Source organism: Sarcophilus harrisii, chromosome 4 (genome assembly GCF_902635505.1).
Source record: "Sarcophilus harrisii chromosome 4, mSarHar1.11, whole genome shotgun sequence".
NCBI lineage: Eukaryota > Metazoa > Chordata > Mammalia > Dasyuromorphia > Dasyuridae > Sarcophilus > Sarcophilus harrisii.
This window is the reverse complement of record NC_045429.1, coordinates 206,984,299-207,003,664: the sequence shown is the minus strand read 5'-3', so window position 1 is coordinate 207,003,664 and position 19,366 is coordinate 206,984,299. Positions and strand designations below refer to the sequence as shown.

Sequence of the window (19,366 nt, the reverse complement as noted above, 5' to 3'; positions counted from 1 at the left end):
TGTTCTGATTTTTCTCTCCCAACATGATTCATAAAGCAATGTGTATTATAAATAAATAATTTTTTTAAAAGGGACTTTCAGAAAAAAATCTACTTATTTCATTGACCATACCAAAACCAATAACTGTGTGAATCACAACAAAAATGTGGCAAATCCTCAAAAAGATGAAAGTATCCAATCATTCTACTTGTCTCCGGAAGAACTTGTATGAGGGTTAGAAGAACCGTCATACAGAAGTTAGAAGAAGCAACAGTTAGAATGGAATAGAACTTCTAATTGGTTTAAGACTGAGAAAGGAATACACAATGCTATATATTTTCACCATATTCGTTAACTTAAAAGCAGAATGTATCAAGTGACATGCTAAACTGAACAAATAACAAGCCAGAGCTAAAGTTGTCAAGAAATATCAGCTGTCTCAGATATGTAGAAAAGAATTTTTTTTTAGTGATATAAGTTCATATGTGGGGTGAAAAGTCCCATCACTTTCTGGAAAACAAAGGGAGAAGAAATAAAACAATCTCATGTGAAATTTTATATTCTTGGGCTTAAAGATCACTGCAGATGACAACTGCAGTCATGAAATTAAAAGATGATTGCTCCTTGGAAGGAAAGCTGTGGCAAATCTGGATAGTACACCAGAAAGTAGATGTATAGTCAAAGCTATGGTTTTTCCAGTATGATTGTGTATATTGTATAACTATAAGAGTAGGATTATAAGGACACATTGAGTGCTACAGAAACAACACTTTTCTAAATATGGTTCTAGAGAAGACTTTTGAAAGTCCTTTGGACAGCAAGTAGATCAAATCAGTTAATACTTAATACTTTTAATAAAGAAATTAATTGAGATTATTCACTGGAAGGACAAACCCTGAAGCTGAAGCTGAAATGCTTTGTCCACATAATGATTAGACAGGTCTTACTGGAAAAGACTGAGGTTGGGAAAGGATGAATAGAAAGTGTTAAAGGATCAAAAATGAGGAAGGACAGACTTGAGAAAATAGAGGATAGAAGGGTGTGATGTGTTATGTTCATGGTATCATAAAGAATACAACACAATTGACAAAAACAATAACAGACACTAATATCACCTATATATACAATACTTTAAGCTTGCAAAATACTTTACAAAAATTAATCTCAGCATTCTCAACAACAGTGAGTGAGGAACTACTATCATTCCCTTTCACAGATGAGGAAACTGAGATTCACAGAAATAAAGTGATTTGCCCAGAATCACAGAACAATTACTAAATGTCACAGAAGAGAAGTGAATATTGGTCTTCCAGATTTCTAAAACCATTTTGCTCTTTTAGGGCAGAAAAGTAAGACTGAAACAGGGATGATAAACTATCAGAACATGGAAATGTGTACATACTAGAGGTCTAAGTGAGGACAATACATTTGGGGAGGGGATTTTCATCAAAACTTGCACATCTTCTCAAACTTAGCCATCTGACTATAGCTAAAAAAAATTATTTGGAGAACTATATTTCATGGAAGAGAAAAAAAATGAGCTGATTTCTTAAGTAATAGGAAAAAATGTCTTTTCAAAGTACTGTGGTAATTTATCCATTAAATTCTTATTTTGATGCCTCATGGTGGTATGAAAATCTACTTGGGTTCTTAAAACTGGCAGTTTTAAGTTTTGGCAGTTCCTACCAAAGCAATGAAGTTTCCTGTGAGTACAGACCTAACTGCAACGGACGTAAATCTATATTAGCTAAGAACCAATTTAATTAAGGCACTAGATTAGCAATAAGATGATGACTTTTTTCAGGCATATCAATCTTAGAAGCACTTCAATTAATCAGTAGTAGTACTCATAATAAGAAAATAAAATATTTTTAAAGTATTGTAATAATCAAGAATCTGAAGGCAGGCAATAAATATTATTAAATGTTAACTATGATATTGGTTGGAATTTCTATTTTTCCCTTACAAAGAACCAAAACTAATCTTTATTAAATGTACATGACTCAACAAAATCGTCAGGAAAATGAATATAAAGAAATTAATAGAAAGGCAAGACACACATTGGTACTACTTAGACTTACTTGATGCTTTTTCACTTAGGATGTGAAGAATTTCCAGCACTAGCCAATGGATATCTAAATGAAGATGTATTAAATGCCATGATGGTGGAAACATCTGTGAAAGACAGAGACTGAATTATCAATTCTGACTAAAATTCTTCAATACTTTCATACATGTCATACTGCTGTATATTTTTCCTAATCACCTATTTTTCTTAGTAAACAAGGTTGAAGGCCCAATTAACTGACTACCATTCTGAAACATAGACAAACCTTTTGTCTCATTTATCATTAGAACAGCTCTGTAAAGATTTGCAGTAAGGATATATTCTCACCTTACTATACTGGTTTAAGATAGACCTAACTAAAAGTACTAGAAGAGAATTGAAGAGTTTATGTAAAGTCACTTCCAACCTTTGATTCCATTCAAGGTGCAAACCAGGAAACACTTTTTAAAAAATCACATAAATTTCCATTGTTCTTATTTTAGAATTTTTCTAACTGAAGTTAAGAAAGCAAATTTTTATCAGGTTCCTAAAGTGTCATTTTATGATTTAAACATTTCTATGAGCCATTATTTTTATGAGGATGACATTAATTTGATATTAAGATATCCTCATCTCATCAGGATTTTTCATTAGTGTGAAATTCAAAATATACACTTGGGTTGTTAACACCACAATAAAAATAGTTACATTACTCAATGCATTATTTTTTTAAAAATCTAACTGATAATGGTGCTACTTCTTGCTGGTTCATGTGACTATGTGATCACAGCCTCAAAAGGCAAATTTTTAAAAACAATATTCTTTGTTCTTTAAGTGGTGAAATCATGTGGCATTTTGCTATTAAAAAAATTATCTTTTCTCCTACTCATTTTTTTTTCAAGTTCAATTCAACTCAACAAGTTCTTATTAAACATCAATATATGACTGACATCCTACCCTCATTCTACTAAGGAGGAATAAGAAATGATATGCATATATTAGTACATTTATGTATAGCAAATATATAAATCAATTTCTGTGGTGGAAAAGTGTTCCATAAGAAGAATATAGAGAAGTCCTCCTGTGGGTGATGTTGAGCTAAGGATTCTAAAAACTCTGGAGAGAAGAGAAGAGTGTTTTAGGCATGAGGGACAACCTTTATAGAGGTATGGAAACAAAAGAAAAAATATCATGTATAGAGAATAGGGAGTAGGCCAGTTTGATTAGAAAACAATGCATTAAGAGGGAGTGATGGGTTTAACAAAACTTTATTCTATTGATTTTCAAGTCAAATTATCTTAAATTTGCCTATATAATGCAATTAAGAATCTGTTTGGCGAAGTGGAAAGGGAGTAGCTTCAGAGTAAGGAAACCTGGGCTCAAGAACCACCCCTGGGAATATATAACCCTGATCAAATTACTTTATCTCTTAGTGATCAGGACAATTACTTAAGAAGGAAAGAAATAAGCAATTATTAAGTAACTATTTGGCACCAAGTACTGTATTGAGTGTTTTACAATCAATTCATATGGTCCTCATAACAATCTTGTGAGGGAAGTGCATTTTACAACCACACAAAGTGCAAAATTTCCATTTTACAATTGAGGAAAGTGAGATAAACAAAAATTAATGATTTGCCCAGGGTCAAACCTGACTCCAATGACACTGCTTCACATAGGTACAAAGTTGCAGAGAAGATATTGATCTGCATTGATCATGGCAATGGAGTTTTTCTCATGAGAATTTCACAATTATCAATGCAATCACAAGCCAAGTACCATTCTATTCCATAAGGATCAGTAACAGGTGGCCATACTTCCTTCATGATCACTTACATGACTTCATGCTTGTTTCCATTTCCATTTTTTCCTGTCACTAGCTTAAATTACATATTCTTCTGAGTGGTTGTTATTGGGTTTTGTTTTGTTTTTTTTAGTGATATAAGTTCATATGTGGGGGGAAAGACAAGTTTAGTATATTCTACAAGAATTTGGCAAGGATGGGGGAGGGAAAAGAAAAGAAAAAAAAGAAAAGAAAAGAAAAGAAAAGAAAAGAAAAGAAAAGAAAAGAAAAGAAAAGAAAAGAAAAGAAAAGAAAAGAAAAGAAAAGAGAAGAAAAGAAAAGAAAAGAAAAGAAAAGAAAAGAGAAGAAAAGAAAAGAAAAAAGAAAAGAAAAGAAAAAAGAAAAGAAAAAAGAAAAGAAAAGAAAAGAAAAGAAAAGAAAAGAAAAGAAAAGAAAAGAAAAGAAAAGAAAAGAAAAGAAAAGAAAAGAAAAGAGAAGAGAAGAGAAGAGAAAAGAAAAGAGAGGAAGAAGCAAGCACAGGAAAAGCTAGAGAACTCAACACTTAATATCAACCCTTCTATGTCTAGAAGGAATAATATTGTCCCTGTTCACCCTCATAACACTCCTAATTACCCACTTCCATATATTCTCAATACCTATAACCCCATTAATTCTACTAGTCTTCTCAGCTTGTGAAGCGGGAGTAGGTCTCGCACTATTAGTAAAAATCTCAGCAACCCATGGTAATGACTACATCCAAAATTTAAACCTACTACAATGCTAAAAATTCTTACATCAACCTTTATACTTATTCCCCTAACATGATGCTCAAAAAAATCCTGAGTATGAATTAACACCACTACACACAGCTTTATTATTAGCATTGGAACTTCTCCATTTTTTGTCCTTCTGTACTTTCTTATGTATTTACATCCTTTTGTACTTTCTGTCTCTTCTTATTCTTCTCACGTACTTATTAAGAGATTAAATAACTCTTATTTACATAAATAGGTTATCACAACTACAAGATTATAAGCTCCATGAGAACAGGCGTGAATCTTATTTTTCTATCTCCTAAACTGATAGGAAAAACTGAGATCTATAATAGAAATTTGTGGAATTTTACTTTCTTATAACATTACTTTAAATGGTATTAGACATATCAATATCTTACCTGCATGAAGGCAAGTAAATGATCAGACCACAGAATCTCTTGATGTCCTTTCTAGTTCTAAAGTTAGGATTTCTAACATTAAGGATTTAACTGAATTTTATTTTAATTTTACTAAAAATTCTAGAAGCAGAAAAATGAAAATTGTTAACTACTAGCATTTTATAATAGTGTTTACTTCCTTTTCTATGAGATATTTTCATCAAAATTTTTGGGCTCTCCAAGCCTTTCAGCTCCCTAACAGGAAGACAATAGAAGCTTTAAAATCCAAATATTTGTATATCTTTTAAATTCATTTTGTTTCTGTATATTTTTAGCTCAGATTCCACTGTTATTTGCTGATACACATAAAAAAGGATACCAATTTTAATAATAACGATAAGGTACTTTCATGGAGAAAGAGTGACCTGGCAATGTTCATATAATTATTTTGTAAAATTCTTTTTTTGTTTCTTTCTGTGGAAACTATATATTAACAATTTTATATACATATACATATATACACATATACATACACACACACACACACACACACACACACACACACACACACACAATATATAAAAGAAGGCAAACCTTTATTTGGTTTTGCATTACAAATGCTCCTGGGATAACACTGGAGTGGTCAGAAAGACGGCCAATGTATAAGATCAATCCATGAAGTTCTTCAACTAATACAGAGGGAAGCTGGGCTTCCAAAATCTCATATGGATGAACTGGAACATCATTCTCTGTGTCATGTATTCTCAAGTACCTGAAAAACCATAAGATACTGTTATCCACCACACATCAATCATACATGCATATTAGGTTACATAATTTTTTTTTAAATGAGCCTGACATCTTACCTAAAGATGAAAATTTTCACATAATGAAGAAACATAACACATTGATGCCTAATATTGTTTGCTTCAGAGTGTAAGGCTGATGCCTGACCTGTAAATAAAGTAAACATTATTAACATCAAGAATTGTCCTACAGAAAAGACTGATTAGTGTTTCTTCCATCCCACTGCTCCCTGCTCCCCTCTCACACAATGAACTTACAGAAGTTTTAGGATCAATAAAATCTTGGCATTAATACTCTTCACAATTTATTCCCTTCCTTTGTTGTCTTATGATAATTTACTTTCCTTCACTTACTTCATAATCCACTGACACCAGTCTGCTTGAAGTTCCTCAAACACCATACTTCATCTTAACATCTGTCTTTATACTGACTGTTCCCCCCACCCCACATCATACCTGTAAAATCTTCTGTTTCCTCACCTCTATCTCCCTGGATTTTTTCATGACAACTCAAATCCCAGCTTCTTTAGAAGCCCTTTCCCACAATAACCAATGTTTTCACCTTTTAGATTAACTTCATCTACTCTTTTTATATGTATGTATCTAGTTACTTGTATGCAAATTGATTTATCACTATGTTTGGAGAGTAGCAGTATTTTCCACTATATCCAGTTCTTTTATAAGATTAGGTTATTTAATTTGTGATGGGCTGACCCTAGTAATGGGGCTATTCCAATCAATCAACCATAATTTATTAAGCACCTATTACAAACCAAATATTGTTTTAGGCTCTGAAGATAAAAAGACTAAAATGAAGCAATTCTTGCCTGACTCATTGTGGCAAATAGAGCACTGGACCTGGAGTCAGAAAGTTCAAACTCTATCTCAGTACTGGGCAAGTCATTTAATTTCTTTTTTTGCCTCCATTTTCTCAGCTTTAAAATTGAGATTAAAAACAGCACCTACCTATATTAAATGTTATGGAATATTATTGCTCTATAAAAAATGATCAGCAAGATGATTTCATAAAAGCCTGGAGAGACTTACATGAACTAATGATAAGTGAAACGAGCAGAATCAAGAGAACATTATACACAGCAATAGGATTATACAATAATCAATTCTGATAGACACGGTTCTTTTCAACAGGGAAGTGATTCAGGGCAATTCCAAAGCTCTTGTGCTGGAGAGAGCCATCTCTACCCTGAGAGAGGACTGTGGAATTGAATGTACATCATAACATAGTGTTTTCACTCTTTTGCTATTGTTTGCTTGCATTGTTTTATCTCTCTCTCTTTTTTTCCTTTTTGATCTGATTTTTCTTGTGCAGCATGATGATTGCGGAAATATATATACAGAAGAAATGCACAGCTTATCATGTCTTGGATTAATTGCCATCGAGGGGAGGAGAGTCGGGGGAAGGGAGGAAGAAAAAGATTTGGAACACAAGATTTTGCAAGGGTGAATGTTAAAAACTATCTGTGCATGTTTTAAAAATAAAATGCTTTAAAAAAAAAAAAAAGAAGACATCTCAAACAAACAAACAAACAAACAACAACAACAAAACCCCAGCAGGGTATGGGTGAGTATCAAATGAAATGTTTGTAAAGTGTTTAGGATAATCCACAGTAAATAGAAAGTACCATATGTTTATTCCTTCCTCCTTTCTAGGAACAAGTTCTATTGAGATGGATAAAGTATAATTTACCCTGTTTTAAAATGGAAAATACTCCAATTCTCCAAGATAGTGACAAACCAATTTGTTAGATATTCCTCTTAAAACTCTTGTTAACAAAATACAGAACTAGTCTGTTAACCTAACATTTTCCACATAGAATAAGATGGTTTGTGAGTATAATTATCATATCTCCAACAGCAGTAATACTTGTTAAATTTTTTTTTAAATTAAAACATAAGACCCCTAAATAGTGATGATTGATTTCCAAGTTAGTTTTTGCTTCTACAGACAATAACCATCTATGTACAAAACTGAATTATCTTGGTATAGATCCTAGGCTATTAATATTTTTTTAAAGCCTGCTTTATAACACTTCTGACAGAATCAGACAATGACACTGACAGGTGAAATTCTCATTGTAAAAATTTATAAACAGAGCTGTGACTTTATTTTTAACTTAAATAATTTAGCACATGATGCTAGGCCTCCAGAGAGAGTAAATAGGAAAACAAGCATCTTCTTCTATATAGATGACCCAGGAGCAGCATCAAGATGTACCTGAAGCTACTCATTTCAGAACTAAATAGGCATTATGTATACTACAATAATTGTTGTATTTGGTAACAAATCACTAGGTAATTTTATTCCAATGATTCAATATATAAGTACCTGTTAGGAGCTAACACACCTGGGCAAAAAAACAAAACAAAACAAAACAAACAAACAAAAAAAAATAAGGATATGGGCTTATTCAAAACTTAGATAGTCATAGTAAGATTCATAAATGGTCAAGGCAATCAATTATAAAACATTTTCCCTTGAATTTTAAATAAAGAAAAATAACTTATTTTCCCCATAAAGCTATATTTCACTCTAATTTTTTATTTCTATTTTTGGCACTACCTCCTCTCAGTCATGGAAATTCAAATTTTCAAGGTCAACTTGGTCCGTAAAAAGAATACTGACTACGAAGCTGGAAAGTTGGATTCAAATTCTAATTCTATCACTTATGTGACCTAAGGCAAGTCATTTAGCCTGGGTCTGTTTCCTCATCTATAAAATGAGATTAGACTTACTGACCTCAAAAGTCCCTAACGAGCTATAACTATCATGAGCCATCTTGGGGACTCTTTCCCTTTTCCCTCACCTACACTCCTACATGCAATTACATCCAAAGTTCTATCAACTCTTTTTCTATACTATCTACATTTGTTCCCCATTCTCTACTCATACAAGCACCATTCTAGTTCAACCTCTCACCACCTCTCACTTGGACTAGGACAATTTCTGTCCTACTTGTATTCCCATTTCCATCCTTCATATCATGCCAAACATGATTTCATTAAGACACCTTCAATGGCAACCAATAAGATAAGATTCAAATTTTTTGACCAGACATTTAAGCCTTTCTTTCTTCAATCTGTTTCAATCTATATTTCCAGGCTTATTTTATGCAATACCCCATCTTGTATTCTATAGGCAAGTAATTAGAAAACACTAGGAATATCAATTGAGAATTTCTCTAAGTGTTTGAGCAAACTCTAAGTTGAAACTTTGATACTATTCACTACCATGGCTCAACTCAATGCAAACTGGTCAACATTCCATTCTCCAAAATTATCCTGATGGGGACAAAGTCAAGATGGCAGAAAGAAGCCAGGATTTTGCCTAAGTAATCACCATTTCCACAAAAACAATGTTAAGTCAAACCTCTAAATGGACTCTGGGGTAACAAAACCCACAAAAATTTACAGTGAAATAATTTTCCAGCTTACCTTCAGGACTTCAGTTTAAGGACTTCAGTAAAAATCTGTCTCACTTGGCTAAAAGGGGAGCATGGCCCACTGCATATGTGGTGAGGGGAAATCTAGCAAGGAGGCTCTTAGCCATAGCACAGATCAGCAGTGGATGCCTTTCAGTTCTGAATCAGTGTACCAATAGCTCAGCAAGACAGCTGTGATTCTTCAAATACAAATGCAAAGCCACTGAACTCCTGCATAACAGACAGGACTAGACCAGGCCAATCCAGCACAGGCAAACAGTTGGCAGCATTTCTGCCCCAGTGCAGAAAGCCAGTAAGAACCAAAAAGTTTGGGACAGTCTCCCCTGTGCTCTGGGAACAGAGATCAATTTCTAAAAATAAGCAAAAAAAAGCAAAAAGAAACCTGGTCATAGAAAGAAACTATGGTGACAGGGAAGATCAAAATGCAAGAAGAGAACAGCAACAGCAAAATGCTTTATATGTGTAGCCTCAAAGAGGAATATCAATTGGAGAGAACAGCAACAGCAAAATGCTTTATATGTGTAGCCTCAAAGAGGAATATCAATTGGTCTCAAGCTCAAAAGGTTGTCTTGGAAAAGTTCAAAAGGATTTTAAAAATCAAGTATGAGAGATAGAAGAAAAATGGGAAAAAGAAATGAGAACTATGATTAAAAAAAAAAAAAAGCCAACAGCTTGGAAAAAGAAAAACAAAAATTGACTGAAGGAACAACTTAAAAATATATTTGATGAAATGGAAAAAAATATAGTGAAAATAACCCCTTAAAAAAATAGAACTACCAAAATGGGGGGAAAAAATACTCCTATAATAGTAGAATTGGCTAAACAGAAAAGGAAGTTTAAAAAAAAAGTAAACTGAAAAAAATAATTCATTAAAATTTAGAATTGGACAACTGGAAATGAATGACTTAATGACACATCAAGAATCAATGAAATAAAATTTTTAAAAAATTAAAAAATAGAAGAAAATGCAAAATACCTCATTAGAAAAACAGCCAATCTGGAAAATAGATCGGAAAAAGGTAATTTAAGAATTACTAGACTACCTGAAAAGCCCTGATCAAAAAACAAAACAAAACAAAAAAAAGAGTCTGGGCAACATCTTTCAAGAAATTATTATTGGAAAAATACCCTGATATACTAGAACCAGAGGGCAAAATAATCATTGAAATAATCTACCAATCACCTCCTGAAAGAGACTCCAAAATGAAAATTACAAGGAATACTGTAGCTAAATTCCAGAATTATTAGGTCAAGGAGAAAATACTGCAAGCATCCAGAAAGAAACAATTCAAAGAAGTCATAGTCAAGTCTTAGCAGCTTATACTTTAAAGGATCAGAGGATGGAGAATATGATACTTTAGAAGGCAAAGAAACTTGGACTATAACCAAGAATCAACTACCCAGCAAAACTGAGCATTATCTTTCAGGGGAAAACATGGGCATCCAATGAAATACAAATGATTTTCACTCATTTCTGATGAAAAAACCAGAGATGAACTGAAAATTTGATCTCCAAATATAATATGCAAAAGAATCATAAAGAGGTAAACAAAAAAAGAAAAAAAACAACAACAATTTAAAGGTTAAACAGTTTACATCCTTACATGGTAAGATGATACTTGAAACTTGAGAATTCTTTCTTTGTTAGTCAGTTAGAAGGAGTGTATAAAGACAGAGAGTGTGGATGGATATAAGTTGACTTTGATGTGATGATATGAAAAAGATATTAAGAGGCAGAAAAAGGACTGTATTGGGAGAAGAGGAAAGGAGTGGTAAAATAGGGTAACTTACATCACATGAAAAGGTACAAAAGGTACAAAATCTATTATAGTAAAGGGAAAAAAGGGAGGAGAATGAGCGTTGTTTGAATCTTAATCTCATTAAATTCGACTCAAAGTGGGAATAACATATACACTCAGTTGGGTATAGAAATTTACCTAACTGTAAAGGGAAGTAGGAGGAGAAAGGGAAAAGCAAAATAAAGACAGAAAGCTGATAGAAAGGAAGGCAGAAGTAGAAAGGGGGAAAGGTATAAGTAAAGAAAGGGGTGGCAGATAAAAGGAAAGGCAGACTGAGGAAGATGGGGTCAGAAGCAAAACTGGTGGAAAAATAAAATGGAAGGACATTCAAAATTTGAATGCAAATTGGATGAACTCTCCCATAAATGGAAGTAGATAGCAGAATAGATTACAAGTCAGAATCTTACAATATGTTGTTTACAAGAAACACATTTCAAGCACAGATATGCAGAATAAAAATAAAAGACTAAAGCAGAACATACTATGCTTCAGCTGAAGTTAAAAACCCAGGGGTAGCAATCCTGATCTCAAATAAAACAAAAATAAACAAGAGATAAAGAAGAAAAGTTCATTTTGCTATAGGGTGCCATAGATAATGAAGCAATATCAATACTAAACATATCTGCAATAAGTGGTATAGCATCCAAATTTTTAGAAGAGAAGTGTGTTACGGTAAAAACTATATCAGTGTTGGACCAGGTCATCCTCAGCAACGAGATCAACCAAATCATTTCTAATGGAGCAGTAATGAACTGAACCAGCTATGCCCAGAAAAAGAACTCTGGGAGATGACTAAAAACCATTACATTGAATTCCCAATCCCTATATTTATGCACACCTGCATTTTTGATTTCCTTCACAAGCTAATTGTACAATATTTCAGAGTCTGATTCTTTTTGTACAGCAAAATAACGTTTTGGTCAGGTATACTTATTGTGTATCTAAGTTATATTATAAAATATTTAACATCTACTGGTCATCCTGCCATCTAGGGAGGGGGTGGGGGGGGTAAGAGGTGAAAAATTGGAACAAGAGGTATGGCAATTGTTAATGCTGTAAAGTTACCCATGTATATATCCTGTAAATAAAAGGCTATTAAAAAAAAAAAAAACTATATCAGTGGGGGATCTCAACCTCCCTCTCTCAGAACTACGAAACTAACCACAAAATAAACAAGAAAAAGTTAGGGAGGTAAATTGAATTTTAGAAAAATTCAGTAAGACACGCCTCTGGGGAAAACTGAATGGGGATAGAAAGGAATATACCTTTTTTCCAATGGTACATGGCACCTACAAAAAAAACAAAAAACAAAACTAACCATGTATTAGGGCATAAAAACCTCAGAAACAAATGCAGAAAGAAATACCAAATGCAACCTTTTCAGATCATGATGCAATAAAAATTACATGTAATGAAGGGCCATGGAAAAATAGACCAAAAATTAATGGAAACTAAATAATCTAATCCTAAAGAATGAGTGGGTCAAATAACAAATCACAGAAACAATCAATAATTTCAATAAAAAGAGAATGATCATAAGGAGCCAAAATACCAAAACTTATGGGATGCAGGCAAAGCAGTTCTTAGAGAAATTTTATATTTCTAGAGAGTAACATGAATAAAACAGAGAAAGAGAAGGTCAATTAATTAGACATACAACTAAAAAAAAAATCTAGAAAATGATCAAATTTAAAAATTCCAATTGAATGCCAAATTAGAAATTATGAAAATCAAAGGAGAGACTGAAAGTAAGAAAACTATTGAACTAATACATAAAACTCAGTAGATTTTAGAGGGAAAAAAAAAAACAACAAAATAGCTAAACTGTTGATTAATTTGATTAGAAAATGGCAACAAGAAAACCAAATTAACAGTATCAAGAAAAGAAAAAAAAAGGTGAAATTGCCACCAAAGAAGCAAAAATTACAACAATAATTAGGAGCTGTTTTGCCCAATTGTATACCAATAAATCTGACAATCCTATTGAAATGGATGAATACAAAAATATATATTGCCCAGGTTAACAAAAGAGGAAATAAAATACTTAAATAACCCAATTTAGAGGGGCGGGAGGGGGCGGGAGAAATTTGAGAAGCCATCAATGAACTACCTAAGAAAAAATACCTGGGGCCAGATGGATTTGCAAGTGAATTCTACCAAAAATGCAAAGTACTATTAAGTCCAATACTATATAAATTACTGAGAAAAAGGAGTCCTATCAAATTCCTTTTATAACACAAATATGGTGCTGATACTTAGACCAACAAGAATTAAAAAAGAGAAAGAAAATTATGCACCAATTTCTTTAATGAATATTGATGCAAAAAAAATCTTAAAATATTAGAAGAGATTATAGCAATTTATCACCAGGATAATACAAGAGGACCAAGTGGGATTAATACAAAGAAAGCGGGACTAATTCATTATCAGGGAAAGAATCAGAATATTTGATCATATCAATAACAAAACTAATAAAAATTATATGATTATCCCAAAAGATACAGAAAAACATTTGACAAAATACAACATCCAGTCCTAATTTAAAAAAAAAAAATTAGTAGAGACCATAGGGATAAATGGAGTTTTCCTTAAAATGGTAAAGTAGCATTTAACTGAAATGCTTAAAAGCAAGCATTACATATAATAGGGATAAACTAGAAGCATTCAGATTAGGGGTGAAACAAGGATGTCCATTATCACTACTATTATTCAATATAGTATTAGAAATGTTGCCTTTAGCAATAAGAAAAGTAAATTGAAGGAATAAAAGTAAGCAATGAGGAAACAAAACTCTTACCCCTGTGCAGATGATATGATGATATATTTACAGGATCTGAGCGTCAACTAAACCATTATTTGAAATATTAAAAATTTCAGCAAAGTTACAGCATATAAAATAAACTTACACAAATCATCAGCATTTCTATATATTATCAACAAAGCCCAGCAGCAGGAGATAGGAAGAGAAATTCCATTTAAAATAACTGTAGACAATACAGTTTACCTGTTGGCCAGATCCAGAAGCCATATAAACACAATTACAAAACACTTTTCACACAGTCAGATCTAAACAAGTGGAAAAATATTAATTGCTCATGGGTAGGCTAAGCTAATATAATAAAAATGACAGTAGATTAATAAATTAATCTACTTATTCAGTGCCATACCAATTAAACTTCCAAAAATTATTTTATAGCACTGGGAGAAAAAAAAATCATGTGGAAGTACAAAAGGTCATGAATATCAAGGGAATTAATGAGAAAAAAAAACACAAAGGAAGGAAGTCTAGCCATACCAGATCTAACACTGTATTACTATAAAGTGGTAGTCATCAAAACCTTTTGATACTAAGAAATAAGAGTGGTGGATCAGTAGAATATATTAGGTATACAAGATACAATGTAGTCAAGGACTATAATAATCTAATGTTTGATAAACTCAAAGACTGCATTTTCTGGGATAAGAACTCATATTTGACAAAAATTACTGGGAAAACTGGAAAATAATATGGCAGAAACTAGGTACTAAGCAATATCTAATACTCTATACCAAGATAAGGTTGAAATGAGTTCATGATTTAGACATAAAGATTATTAGAGGAAGAGAACGTCTACCTGTCAGATCTATGGAAAAGGGAAGAATTTATGATCTAACAAAAAATATATAGAACATTATAAAATATAAAAGGATAATTTTGGCTACTTTAAATTTAAAAGTTTGCACACAAAACCAAAGCAACCAACATTAGAAGGGAAACAGAAAGAGGGGAAACAATTTTTACAGACAGTATTTCTGAGAAAGACCTTATTTCTAAAATAATAGAAAACCGATTCAAATTTATAATAGAAGTCATTTTTCAATTGATAAATGGTCAAAGGATATGAACAGACAATTTTCAGATGAAGAAACTAAAGCCATCTATATTCATATAAAAATGCTCTAAAATACTATTGATTAGAGAAATGCAAATTAAAACAACTTTGTGGCACCACCTCACACCTATCAGATCAGCTGAGATGACAGGAAAATATAATGATAAATAAACATTGGTAGGGATATGGAAAAACTGGGACACTATTGCATTGCTAGTGGAGTTATGAACTGATCTAGTCATTGTGGAGAGCAATCTGGAACAATGTCCAAAGGGTTATAAAACTGTGCATACTCTTTGATTCATCAGTGTCACTCCTGGATCTGTATTCCAAAAGATCATGAAAAAGAGAAAAGAACTCACATGTGCCAAAATCTTTATAGCATCTCTTTTTTGTGATAGCAAAAAACTGAAAATTCAGTGAAGGCCTATCACTTGGGAAATGGCTGAATAAGTTATGGTATATGAATATGGTATACAAATAGAATATTATTTTTCTATAAGAAATGATAAGCAGTATTTTCTCAGAAAAACCTGGAAAGTCTTCCATGAGCCTGTGCAAAGTGAAATGCAGCGTGTACAAAGTAATAGCAACGCTATGGGATGATTAGTTATAAATGACTTTGCTATTCCCAGCAATACAATGATATAATTCTTAAGGATTAACAAAGAAAAATGCTACCCACCCCCAGAGAAAGAACTGATTGTATCTGAACACAGATTGAAATATCCTTTTTAAATTTTATTTTTCTCAAGGGTATTTTTTGGAGGCAATATGTTTTCTTTTGCAACATGACTTTTATAGAAATATTTTGCATAATTTCACATGTGCCTTCTCAATGGAGTGGGGGAGGAAGAAGAGAGAGAATCTGGAACTCAAAGTTCTTAAAATAAATATTAAAAATGTTTTATATGTAACTAGAAAGATAAAATATTTAAAAAAAAGAATTAATGAGCAGATTGATTTCATAAAAGCCTGGAAAAGCTTACATGAACTGATGATGAGTGAAGTGAACAGAATGAGAACACTGTACACAGTAACAGCAAGATTGTGTGATGATCAACTATGATAGACTTAGCTCTTCTTAGCATTGCAGTGATCCAAGACAATTCCAATAGAATTGGAATAGAAAATGTCATCCACATACAGAAAGAGAACTATGGAGACTGAATGTGATTTGAAGCTTACTATTTTCACCTCTTGGGGGAGGGGGTTACTTTTTCTTTCTCATGAAAACATTTTTTCTTCTTTTGTTCTGATTTTTCTTTGATGACATGACTAATATGAAAATATGTTTTAAAAACATATTTTTATAATTTATTGTACATTTATAAGCTGAGTCAGATTGTTTGCTGTCTTTGGGGAGGGAAGAAGTGAAGAAGAGAAGAAAAAAATTAGAACTCAAAATCTTACAAAAAATGAATGTTGAAAAAACTATCTTTACATGTAATTGGAAAAGTACTACTGTGGGGAAAAAACATCAACATCAAAGTTGTCCTGATATTTCCTATGTGTCAACTATACCTAAAAATATTTCTTTCTTATCTCTATTTGTTGAAATCTTTTCCTTCAAGGACTGATTCAGAGAAATTTTTTCTATAGAGCTTTCAGTGCTCCCTCATCTCTTTCTGAGTCAAAGTTGAAAATGCTCTCCAATTCTTCCAATGCTACTGAAGCATATTGTCTGAATCTCTCCTCTATTCCAGTCATACTCCACACTTTGTATTAAAACTAACACACATGATAATTACTAACATTTACGTAATGTTCCAAGTGCTTCATGTACATTACCTCATTTGACCCTCACAATAATCCTGTGAAGTATAAGTATGCCTGGATGAGTTCGAATAATAAATACCTTGAAGCTTTAACAACTGGTCATATGTATTCTCATTCTCACTATTTGAACTCATGATTATATAACTTATGGCACCTAGTTATAGATCAATGGAAGTAAGCAGATATTCAAATAATTCTTCAGTTCAATGACATCATCATCCATACTCAGAAAAACTCAACTATAGCTCCTCCAATGTTATGATCCATGAAAGATTTTTAATAAAACATCTGATTAAATGGTCATATCTAAAATCAACTGGTCCTTATCACCACAAACAGCAAGAAGTATACTAAATGAATTATAAAAAAGAACATACAGAGGAAAAAAGGGGGAACGATAAGACATTCTCACTAAAACTCCAAGAAAGCCAGCAGAGACCAAAAAAAATGAGTGAGAAATTTTAAAAAAAAATGTAAATAAAAGCTCTAAATACAATAAACAAATATTTTGGAGTAAAAAAATTACAAGGAAAAAAATTTTAAAAACCAATAAAAAGATATTCAGAAGAATGAAGTAACACTACAATAACTACACCTATAAAACCCCCTAAAATAATGGAAAAACCATAGGAAGTCCGTAAATGATGGGAAAATGTCATGAAAGAATCACTTAAAGCTAAACAACAACAAAAACCAACATTTCTGAAGAGAAGCTGGAAAATAGTCAATATAACAGTGGATATCATACAAAAAAGGGATAAAATATTATTCAAAAATGCAAGGTCAACAAGAAACATTAGAACTACCTAAAAAATAACTAAAATAGAACAATATGTGAGGCCTCCATAAAGGTCCAGCGTTTACCACAGGGGAAAAAAATCATGATCATGGAATTAGAGCTTTATTATAGGGCATTTAGGATAAATCCTTTCAAGGTTTCATAATTAGCAAGGGGCAGGGCGTGGCTATGAATCAAGGTCCTCTAATTCTAATTTCTACAGCCAGAAAGATATATGTCACATACAGTGCACCTTGGATTCACTTATCAACAAAAAATGAAAGATTAAAATATGATATGATGAAAAACAAAGAAAAATGGACTAATTATAAGGATAATTCATCCTGCAAAATCAAGAAAAATTGGGGGGAGAGGGGGGAGAAAAGACTGGAGGGTTGTTAGGACTTTTCATTTCACTGGAATATTCAAAAGAAGAAACTGTCTCCACCAATGAAGAGCTGCATTTTTTTCTGCATCTTAGTCTTAAAAGAGTTACCAGATTCAATGAGAGTTTAAGTAACTTACCCAGGGTCAAACATTCAGGATGTGTCAGAGATAGGACTAGAATTCACCTATCTGCTAAAACAAATTGTTTCTAGAATTCAAGTATTTACTACATGGAGAAATCAGAATATTTTTCAATAATTCCTTCTGAGACTACCAGTTTGCTTCCAGTTAACTTTCTATGGGTCCCTGAAAAAATTAAGAAATAGAATGTAGTCTTGGACACTAGTTGACACTAGGATTCCAACATCGCACTGTATCAATTCTATTGAATTAACACCAGGATTCTGATATCATCCTTGAGTTTTCACCTTGTTTCAAGTTGAGTTGACACTAGGATTCCAATAGACATTGAAGGAAAATTAACCTTAACAAAGGGAGGGGAAAGGGAAAACTCAGTGTATGTGTACATCAGGATGTCTCAAGTGAAAGTCATTCATATATAAAGAAATGAGTAGAAACAGAGATGCATAGTAGAAAAATAAGAGAAAATACAGAAGTAGAAAGAAGAATACATTACAGGATTGGACAGGGTATCGTTTTCTTAACCACACTTCTTAGTTCCAAATGGCTACTGGAGAAGGGGAAAAGGGATATGTGAGTTGAAGACAGAATAGGGAGGGGACTGCTCCAAACCAAACAAGAAAGTTGCCTAAAGGATGATTGGGGGGACAGAAGAGGGGGATAAAGGGGACAGAAGAGAGGATAAAGGCACTGATTTGACTGTGACAAAGAAAGACAGAAGAAAGAAGAAAGTTAGAAGAAAGATACCAGAATTGTAACTTTTCAAGCAAACTAAAGATAATTAGAGCTGACTATTTAAAAAATGAGGTAATATGACAAGATTGAATGGAGAAGGAAAAAAATTTAACAACTCTAGTTTTAAATGTCAAGGAGCTGAACTCATCCATAAAACAGAAAAGGGTCAGAATAGATTAGAAAATGAAAGCCAACTAAGTGCTGCATTCAAGAAATACATTTTAAGTATAAGAATTCATATACAACTAAAAGGACAAACTAGAGTAGAATTTATTACATTTCAGCTAAACACCTTAAAACAAAGGTTGTGATAATGATTCCAAGACAAGATCATGGTGAAAAAAAAAATCATACATATATAAACAGACATATTTGTGAAGACATGTATTTGTATGTATATCAAACTCATACATGCTGTCAAGAAAAACAAGAGATTGAAACCTATTTCCTATCAGTAAAAAAAAAAAAAAAAAGTAAAATTTTAAAAATTTTAAAAAATTAAAAATTAAAAAAAATTTTTAAAAAAGGAATGAAAATGTAAGATGAAGCACAATACATTGTCAGATATAATCAATGTACTTATTTCTTTTACTTAATTGCACTTCTTTATTCCAAGAGAAGGTTCTATGGAGCTTGTAAGGTCCAT

At 32.4% G+C, this 19,366-nt stretch overlaps 1 protein-coding gene across 1 annotated transcript in view; it reads right to left on the bottom strand.

Annotated features, from left to right (window-relative positions):
- MMS22L (MMS22 like, DNA repair protein) overlaps positions 1-19,366 on the bottom strand; it is a 156,726-nt gene that overhangs the window by 124,782 nt on the left and 12,578 nt on the right. Inside the window, exons 5-7 of the mRNA XM_003769307.4 lie at positions 5,829-5,916; positions 5,557-5,734; positions 2,061-2,154 (exon numbers count right to left, since the gene is read on the bottom strand). Of these exons, the coding sequence (XP_003769355.1) occupies positions 2,061-2,154; positions 5,557-5,734; positions 5,829-5,916 (360 nt within the window). The remainder of the gene's footprint in view (positions 1-2,060; positions 2,155-5,556; positions 5,735-5,828; positions 5,917-19,366) is intronic.